Source organism: Plodia interpunctella, chromosome 25 (genome assembly GCF_027563975.2).
Source record: "Plodia interpunctella isolate USDA-ARS_2022_Savannah chromosome 25, ilPloInte3.2, whole genome shotgun sequence".
In the NCBI taxonomy this organism is placed as follows: Eukaryota; Metazoa; Arthropoda; class Insecta; order Lepidoptera; family Pyralidae; genus Plodia; species Plodia interpunctella.
In genome coordinates this window covers 3,478,874-3,489,250 of record NC_071318.1, presented here as the reverse complement: position 1 = coordinate 3,489,250, position 10,377 = coordinate 3,478,874, and the positions used below count along the sequence as shown (strand labels likewise).

Below are 10,377 nucleotides of genomic sequence, written 5' to 3'. Positions count from 1 at the left end.
GGTGGTGTTGCAAGAACCAGCAAACCTTGAATGTTTGGCAAGACATTGATGATGAGGCTGATGTAGGCTTTTATATTGAATTTAAAAATTTAAATGAAATATTAATATTATTGAATTTAGAATTAAATTTAGGGATTCGTAGGCTCTGTCACTTGGAACTATATATAGAAAATATCAGTTTATTTTAAAATATTAAAATAAGTTATTAGTGTTTATTTTGTGACAACCCTAATATAATAATTTCTTTACATTGAACTACAACAAAAAAAAATTAAACTAATCAAAATCACTAATCACTAAGCACTCTTTCACGCAAAATCACGGATTGTTATGAAATCTGGTACACGGATAGAATATAACCTGTAGGTATAGGGTATTTTTATCCCGAAATTCCCACGGGAGCGAAACCACGGGGTGCAGCTAGAATTGATTAAATCGAAACTGCCCGAGGTTTCAATTAGTCTACTAAACGTTATCTATATGTATTTATACGTACATTATAATAAAACTGTAACTGTAATGCTAAAATGCATACCTATATCTAAAAACTTTAATTCATTGGAACATAACATAAACAAAGCCATGGGCAAAAGTTAGTTATTAATATTATGTATAGACTTAGTGTTTTTGCTGTCAAAAACTCACAGGCGCATTGTGTATCGCACATCATCATGCACTATGGTTAGGAGGATAACAGTCATATATATTCGAATCTCTATATTGTCGTGGAACAATGTTACAAATTTTAGGTGCCATACACATAATACTTTTACTGAGTAATGACATTTTAAAATGGTGTAAAACATCTACAAATTTCCTATGATATAAATCTTTTTTTACTTGTCCATTCTTGTCGCACCGCACGTCCTGCGCGACGTCATTATTTTTGCATAGTTTTAATAAATGTTACGGTACCCTAAAAACAGATACTAAAGTAGTATTTGAAATGCAGGCAAGATCTGAAAGACACGCCACTCGAGTATCCCTCGAGGAGTCGTTTCTTACATTTCTTGCTATTGAAAAGCTTATTGGAACTAGACTTTATTCTGTGGGGATTTGTTTCATTAGGTACGCAGATCTTTTTATATAACGAACCAGTTATTTTTTCAAATATCATTTTCAATCAAGAATGCAATTACAAATACATAATGCACTATACTTATATTCTTATTAATTACATTATTTTTTGGCCTTTTTTTCTCTCTCTTACAAGTGTGCGTGCAATATTGATATTCTCATCTCATCATCGAGTCGATTCGCAGTGAGACGCAGCTAACCAATCACAGTGCGCCATTGTGACGCGACGACAACCACGCCGCATTGTGATTGGTTCGCTTCGTCTCACCTCAAAAACGTCACGAAACGGTCGTTATCGAATGGCAAATCTAAAAGTAGGAAAACAGAACTTGGGCTCCGACGCTCAACGGCTGAGAGTAAGAGAGAGATATTAGTTATACATATAGGTGCCTATTTATTTTTGCAATGCAGTTTTTGTTGCACGATAAAATTTATTACTCATGTTAGTCCATAAACAACATTCAAGTTCAATTTGAGCACTTGTTGAATGTTGATGAAAATACTAATCCGAAAAATATTAGTAAAAATAAAAGGGAAAAATCAACCCTTTAAAAACATGTCACAAAATGTAATAACGGCTCGTGTGACTTCCAACTTGCTCATGAATGCTTAAAATATATTAATTTTGGGACCCGACCACAAAATAGGGAAACACAGAAGAATAACTTTTATTTTTTTACAGTGTGGTAGTTTTCACAATTTTATGCTTCCAAATTCAAATCATAAATAGTTGAATATAATTTATACGTCTGCTCACATCGTTTATCTCAAACGATGTGAGCAGATTTTTTAGCAGTAATAAATATTAACTAATGATTTTATAATCTAATTTTTTAACAATTAAATTAGACCATCAAAAATAATGTACATATGTCCTCTTAGTTATAATATATTATCCTAAGACATTCCAATAAGAACCTTATTTGTTAAATTGTCTTTGAAGAAAAGGCTGCAGTGAAGTTTGATGTGGTTGCTATTCACCTACGCTTTGAAGTGGATAGTAGACTTGTCTTTAAGTAAAATTCTGACGTCAGTTTAGATGAGCAATGTAATCTAATTTGAATAAAGAATTTTCTATTAGTAGACAGTAAAATTTGTATTATTTGACAGATTTACTGTCTGATTTATGTATCACTATACATACTACTTGGGAAGTAAATGGGAAAATACTTGACGATCTCCAGTTGATATGCTTGGTGTATTCTTCTGTTTTATTTTTATTTTAGAATCCTGCTATGAATTTTTATAGTCAGTCATTATGACGTTATGTGGGGATTTTATTTTGTTTATAATATTTCGTAGTCGGAATACGAGGTATTATCTGAAATTTTGAACGCCTTATAAAATATTTTGTCTTTTCATATGAATATTTTGATAACGCCTATTTTACATACCATGTATTGATTTTCTGTAAATAAAAACAAAATCAAACTTACTAAATTTACGAAATCTATCTCTCTCGTCTAAACGCTGGTAGCTCCCTGGTTGCTTATGGGGCTGTGACGTGGGGAAGGATATTTTTTACGCTGCCCTCAGCGTTAAAAATATCCTAGGTAGAGATTTTGATGAGATTTTACAACCAGCCGCCTGCCTAACTTCAACCCTCTTTGGGAATGCTATTGTTGCCTATCCCATGTCCCACCTCGTATGACATCAACGGGAGGATATGGAGTGGCCATATACTAGGGCGGAAGCACACGCCCTCGCTTTCCCAGATACTTTAATATAGTCTATGATTTATTTCTAGACTTTGCTTTGACCCTATAAAACCAGCACTTTTGCCAAGCTCAGGTGGATATGAAAAAATCGTGATTATATTGATTTGCAGAATCTAAATAACTAGTATCCAATCCCTAAATGTAATTAAAAAGTTTCCTTTTCCAGGTTTCCTTTGTTGACCGTAATATGAAAAAGCGAAAGTTTTCCGCAGGTAAAATGTTAGGAGGAAAAAATATTCTTCCCTTCGAAGGCTGTATATTTTCAGCGTCATTAGCAGTTGTGTGAAACTTAGTTTTTGAGTTTTCGGGCCGAGCTCGACCAGTGCTCTGCTATGCTGTGCTAACTGAAGCTAAGTTTCGAACAAGTAATAGAATTTCGTTTGTCAAATAGTACGAAATTCAATTGATTTTGGCTGACACATCTGGACAGTGTCCCGCGAGCTCTAAACCTAATATAATTTCTTGGTACTTACTTACTAATAACGATAATCGCAACTGCTGTCAAAAGAAATTCTATTTGTTTTTCTGTATTTAGCTTCAGTTAGCATACCATAGCACGGCATAGCATAGATTTGGTCGTTCCGGCCCTTCCTTCCTTAAATATATTAGACGTGTCCGTGTTTCTAAACTTTAAGCTACCTACATATTTTCCTTTATTGTATTGTTTCTTTTTATTATTATTATTAAATTTTACGTTATTCTACATAAGGTTGAAAAAGTTACTCATATTTTTATTACTTTTAGCATTTTGCTGCGTCATCATGTTTGTTTCACATTCACGTGGACGAAGCCGCGGACAGAAGCTAGTTTACAATAATGCTATTTACTACAAAAGAAAAAAAAATAAAATTTTCTTTTAGGTACTCTCTAAATGATTACTAGGTACATTTTAATTAATGCAAGCCCTTTGTAAGACTAATTTTCTTTTACAAAAAAAATCAATTTTATACTATGTAGTGATATGTATTACATAATTTAATATACTACACATTCGAGTACATAATGAAATTTCATTTCATTTGTGATTGACTTAGCAGAGTATAGTAGCTGTAGGCGCCCTTGAGAATCTGGAAAGGAAAAAAATATGAAACAACACATTATCGATACAAATTCTAATTATAATATTTATGTATTGTATTTCATGATGAGATCATTTCAGCCGGCGTAGACCCCTTCCAGGTATTTCGACGATTACCATTAGTAGCGGCCTGTATTCATCGCTTCCCTGCTGTCTTGGCCAGGTCATGCGACCACCTGACTGCCATTAGAAAATGTTTCTGCTCCATATCGGTTCCCCGCGATGAACAGCCCCCTATTATCTAAAAGAGCCAAACTATGTTTTGTCCTTTTGTACATATTTTTTAAAATAAATGTTAAACATTACAATTTTGGACATTCCATTCACTGTGTATTAACTAATGGATGTATCTGTGGTACAACCGAACGTCTGTCTGATGTCAACCCGCATGTTATATACCGCAGCTGCGAAGGCTTATGTGACCTTTACAATTTATACTGGAATATGGCCGAGCAGTAATGGAGGGAGGAACAGCAAGCCGTAACAGGTGGCCGAGCAAGGTGCGTTAATTGTCAGAAATATGAAACAATTTGATACTTTTCACATTGAGTTTGTACACGTAAGTAAATTAATAAACAGTCATATTTTATGTGAAAGTCTTATTTTCATGCGGACGATGTCATACGGAAGTACAATTTGGTTGGGCGTTGTGGTAAGTCTATCTATCGTATGATTGTTTGTTGTCACACAAATATATTTAGCAAGTAAAATAATCCAGTTACTGATAATTCTATAATAGTGAGGTGGATCAAAGTGGCATCATCAAAATGTAGTATACGATTGCATATTCCTGAGTACGCTATTCAATAATTATTCAGTCTAGTAATAAAACAACGTTAATTGAAGCGGTGGTGGTGTAATGGTTTAAGACGCCTGTGGATCGAAAGGTCCCAGGTTCGAATCCAAGTCGTGCCACATAAGTTTGTATACCAATCTTACTCATTTATTTGTAGTTTTCATAGACCACCACTTGCTTAACTTGTGTGTGAAATGGAGAAGGCAATGGCAAACCACTCCATCAATAGTGCCAAGATAGTTACTATGTGAGTTTCACGTAATGACCATGACCCTCAGCCATGAGGAAATACGACTATAGAGTTAAACACTGATAGATGTAGAAAAAATAATACTTTACACTAAGAAATGTGGCCACAGTTAGCTTCGTGAATGGTCCAGCGGAAAACACCACAGTCTTGCTGAACTGCGCCACCAAGATGAACAGATCTTTGCGGTGAACTCTGTGCAGCCACCAGGTGCTTTCATAGGGTCCCATGCGGAGGTCCTGACTCTGTGAATAAAATTAAAAGTCTATAAACAAGATAAGAGACTAGAGGTCATAGTTTTTCAAATTATATCGACCGTCCAAAGGTTTCCATGTGTAACGCAGCGTACCAAACACACTGCATTCACGTAGTGTGACTTTGCTAGTCGATATTAACCGTCGATAGTTTTTAAAGTTATTACATAGCGAATCAATCACATTTAGCATTCTCACGTGTTTGTCAGGTACACTGCGTGATTGACACTACTACTAATGTAATTGGTTCGCTGCGTTCTACTTACAAAATTTTCGATTGTCGATATAGCACAGCAAAATCACACTAAGGCCACTGAATCATTAATAGTTCGACATAAAAAAGTGAGAATTTTGCGATACCCTCTTCTGTTAGTATCCTCTCTCACTACCTAAATGTTGGCTGGAAGAGATTGCTTAGCAATAAGCCCGTAATTGGTCCATATGACATGTATTGCTGTTGTAATATTTTTATCGATATTGTTTTATGGGCAATAAAGGTATTTTGTATTATATTGTACCTGGGAATAACCCAGGATTATTGCTTACCGCAAAGTAAACATCGTTGCTGTGCCAACAATATATGAACAGTTGGGCCACTCCAAACACTAAGTATTCTGTAGTCAAGAACCTCTGAGCTGCACTCTTTTCTATCTACAAGAAAATATATAATAAAAAAAAATAACCTTAAATGTTTTAAACTGTCTTTTTTTTGAAAGATTATTAGTTAGTAAGTATTATATTAGTTTGATATTATACAACATTGTGTCACAATTAGGGACAAGGATTTTGGTGGCCATTTTCACCGCTTGATATAGTTTTCACTATAAATTGAAAGGAATCGATAAAAACGCGCTAGTTACGTTATTATACAAGACACTCAATCTAGCGCTAGTTACGTTATTTACAAGACAATCAATCCCTACTAATATTATAAATGCGATAGTCTATCTATCTATCCTGTCTGTCTGTCTGTCTGTTCCGTTTTCACGCTAAACCGTAAACCGCTAGACCGATTTTGATGAGATTCGGTATGCATGTTAACGACCCCCGTTTAAACTTAGGCTACTTTTCAAAAATCAATCCCCATGTGGGGGGTGAAATTAGTATGAAAATCGTATCTATTCCGCTTTCGCAGAAAAAGTAACCGCCGTCACAAGCTTGTTGCGTCTAAAGTTTTAAGTGCAATGTTATTTTTTACTCACTGTGATTTGATATGCAGTAACGCACAGCATCACTGAACACACGCACATATATAGAAGCATTATCGGTGATAAGCATGAGTTGAAAAGAGTTGAATATCTGTAATGATACACATTAATCGTTATCTTATTATTTCTATTCATATTCGTATTTCCTCATGACTGAGGTTCATGATCATTACGTGAGATGAAACACACAAAGACATTCTTGGTTTGCCATTGTCTTCTCCATTTCACACATAAGTTAATTATCAACCAGTGTGCTGGTTTCTTCATGATTTTTCCTTCACCGGAAGCAAATGGTGGTTTATCTACTATACATGAGTCAAATTGGTATACAAACTAATGTGGTACGAGTAGGATAATGAATATATAAATTGTTTATTATTCTCTCCATTTACTACTAAACGGATTAATGATTACTGAAAGGATTCAAACCTGGAATCTTTCGATCACAGGCGAAAAGTGTTAACCACTGGGCCACCAATTCAAATGCCATGAGGAATACGACTAAGTATAAGAACACTATTAATTTGTTAACAGTGAAACCAAATTAGATAAACAAATAGTGTGAGAATACAATAGGCTTTAACCAGCAAATATTTGTGTACACACAGGCGAATTTATGTATGTAATTCAAATACAAAAGATACTGCCGCTATCACCCACACCGTAGCAAATGTGGTACAGTTGCTGCAATGTTTTTGATTATTTAAAATAGTAGTAATTTGCAAAAGTACAAGTTTAAAACGTTATTTAACAGTAAAATATTTGGTCATGCAGATAATTCTGTGTTATATATTATGCATTTGTTCGAAAAGGGCGTGAATAAATCGTTAAGGGTTGGCAACGCGCGTGGGATACTCCAGATATATACTGCAGGGATTTAAAGGCTGCGGTGACCGCATCTGTTCAGGGCAACCTATTTACTTTATAACTACTGGTCAAGTAAATAGGTAAAAATAATCCTACTCCTGTCACTTATGTTTGTATACTTATCTATCTCATAAGTACCTATTTAGTATTGTATTCACATAGTTTTCATAGATTACCATATGCTTTCAATGGGAAACATCGTGAGGAAACTTGTACACTACAAGTGGGTTAACTATTTAGCTCACTAATCCATACTGAAGAAGGATATGCGAATGTATGCAAATTTCAGATGTGCTGGTATTCGTAATTATTTGTAGGTATAGTATTTTTAAACACATGGTATATTTTTTATATAGGTGCGACCCACTAGTGAAAATTTCATTTTTTTTAGTGAAACTCTGATATAAAAAAATTGAAGTGCGGTTGTCGTTGCGTCACAATGGTGCGCTGTGATTGGTTAGCTGGAAATAGCAAAGTCGCACTACGCACACAGGTCCTTATCAGGGTGAAGTCTACAACTTCACTGGCAGCATTTTCGTGCCCAACTGTACTCGACGTACCTTTCAAATTAACAACCGAAGTCAATCTAACTTGTACTGTTACATTCGCACGATAAATTCCTAAGAAACTTTGTTTATGACTTCCAAGATTAAGACTCCAACTTGTTGGTTCCCTTCGTTTCTCGGAAAGATATTTTCACTTCACTCTTTGTCAATAAGAAACGAAGTATACGCGATACTTTTTTTGTGTTTACCACACACGATACGATAATATTTTGCTGGTAGCAGAGAGAGGATAGATTCCGAGTTTAAACTGTAGTTTAATTCTCTCAAACGTAGTTAAACTCTCTCAAACAGTTTAAACTAAGGCAATAACATCTAAAATTGCATCGACACAAGAAAGTGGAATATCTTATACTCTTATAAATATATCAACAAATTGTAAAGCTGATCGTGTTATAGAAACAGCTAGAAAAAGAAATATTTTTTACGTGTAACAAACGCAGACTAAAGATTATTTGAAGAATCTCCTAATGCCACCATATTAAAATTAATATTGTCATACGTACTGGTATGTTTTCAAATGCGAATATCGCAATGATTCTGTCGAAATTATTTACTGAGGTAATTTAAGGACTGCGCGACCGAAAGAGGATCTTGGCCTACTATACTAGAATTTTCTCTATTCTTTTCTATTTTGCGCCAATTCTTGGAAAATATTGTAACCAATCATTGAAGTATAAGATGTAACAAAAACAACAATAGAAGAACTAGTGACGAATGTATGAAGCCCGCGCACGTGAAGGTCTAATTTTTGAAATACACTAATTTAAAAGGATTTGACTTTGAAAGGAGCCTAAAAGTCGCTAGTTTACCGAAAGAATATAACAAAGTTTTGCGTTAGACTAATGATAGTTAGTAATTACGTTTTGGGAAGTGATTATGTGTGTGATAGCTGGCTTGATTTATTTTTGGGTTTCCATTTGGGATACTATAATTATCGGAGATAACTTGTTAGGATTAGAATCGAAAGGATGGGCCTAAAATTAGATATTTAAAGTGCCTTGATATTAGTTTCATCTTTGAGCACTTACAATTGATTTTTTTTGGAAGTGACAATTCTTCACATAATCTATATTATATGACTTATAAAAAACTAAAGACCTGTCACTTCCAAAAAAATTTCAACTTTGAGCACTTACAATTGAATTTTTTTGGAAGTGACAGGTCTTTAGTTTTTTATAAGTATATATATATATATATATATATATATACCTTTAACCGTAAGATTTGAATTTGGTTTCTTCTGTCTTAAGTTTTTTCATTTAAAAAAAATACAAATATATTATCTTTATAATATTAGTATCGAAATTCTAGGATAGATTATCTGTGGCCTATATGGTATGTAGTGGCTTATTAGGCCGTTAGAAAATTAAAGTGTTACACCCTTTTATCTACCTCCATACAAAAAATCTAATGTATTAATTGCTCTGTTTAGACGCGAAAGAAGGCCAAACGAATAAACACATTTTTTACATTTATTTTAGGATATGCATAAGAATACTCACTTTATCAACTCGACGTGTCTTTTGTGACAATTTTTCAGTCTCTCCGATATCATTTTGTCGGGAACGCGAACCTTTTCACTTCCAAATATATCCCCACAATCAATTCTTAGTAACTCTAATTCTGTTTTAAAAAACACCATTATTACCATTGCATTCGTGTCGAAAGATGTGATCCATCCGCCGCCATATATAGCAGCGTATGATTGATAAACAGATGCAATAAGATATCCAGCGAAATTATTTTTATCGAATGGAACCCAAGAACTAACAACTTCAAGATATGTCTCTGTACCGTTTTTAACATTATCCCTATAATTTGGTGAGAAAAAGTATTTGAAAATTGGAGTCATAATTACAATAATAACGGTTGTGTACATTAGCGACCAGTAGAAGAAAGTAATTTTGCGACAATAAATAGTATATTTGGTTATGAGAAGTAGTTTTTTATCATCAGAAGTCGTTCTTTGGGCGACGTCAGCTTTAGTGACGTAATCAATAATACTCTTCCAAGTTTTTTGCCAATACAAGAAAGTGAAAACTTTACAAACAGACATGGTAGCTAGCATAGTAATCTTTAGATTATTTAGAAGAAGATTCATGTTGTGTTTCACAAACCATACATCGATGATTTCTGTTGCAGTGAAAACAGCTACTGATATATGCATGGTCAAGTAGAAATATCGTTTGAAGGTATTTTTTGGGAACAGCAGGCCCCAAAATTGAAGAGCCCTTACATTAGGACCTAATAGGGGTCTTTTAGGATTTTCAAGTCTATTGAAAACTTTGGTATACATTTTGTAGTGTGAACGGTCAAGAGATACTGAATGTGGATAATAAATCCGAGCACGGCTTATTATATAACGCCGTTGGAATTTCTAATTACTTTATTTGATTAGTGCTGGGGATCCGGGTTTATTTTTTATAACTTATTCACGGAATGTTAATTTATTTCTTTTCAAACTTTGGATATTCACCAATACACTTTGGATATTATAATCTCAAATTACAAAAATCAAACAGGCTTAAAAATTCACTCAATAAACATAATTATTAGTTAGTAATGT

General features: G+C 34.1%; 1 protein-coding gene across 2 annotated transcripts; it reads right to left on the bottom strand.

Moving 5' to 3' along the window:
- Positions 1-2,769: 2,769 nt before the first annotated feature.
- On the bottom strand, positions 2,770-10,127 carry LOC128680894 (odorant receptor 30a). 2 transcript variants are annotated; one of them, XM_053764370.1, is made up of 5 exons: positions 9,314-10,127; positions 6,373-6,469; positions 5,717-5,821; positions 5,009-5,161; positions 2,770-3,862 (listed from the first exon to the last, which is right to left on the bottom strand). In XM_053764370.1, exons 1-5 carry the CDS (start codon positions 10,105-10,107, stop codon positions 3,806-3,808), a joined length of 1,206 nt encoding a protein of 401 aa, XP_053620345.1. In that variant the 5' UTR covers positions 10,108-10,127; the 3' UTR covers positions 2,770-3,805. The 2 variants fall into 2 exon arrangements, with proteins under 2 accessions (XP_053620345.1, XP_053620348.1); XM_053764373.1 differs by lacking the exon at positions 9,314-10,127 and adding an exon at positions 6,808-7,026.
- Positions 10,128-10,377: the final 250 nt, after the last annotated feature.

Excerpts from the sequence above, each read along its gene's own strand:
- LOC128680894 (XM_053764370.1), bottom strand. The coding sequence starts at position 10,107 with ATGTATACCAAAGTTTTCAATAGACTTGAAAATCCTAAAAGACCCCTA. Across the intron at positions 6,470-9,313 it reads AGACACGTCGAGTTGATAAA|ATATTCAACTCTTTTCAACT; the intron begins GTGAGTATTCTT and ends GTATCATTACAG. Across the intron at positions 5,822-6,372 it reads TTACTGCATATCAAATCACA|ATAGAAAAGAGTGCAGCTCA; the intron begins GTGAGTAAAAAA and ends ATTTTCTTGTAG.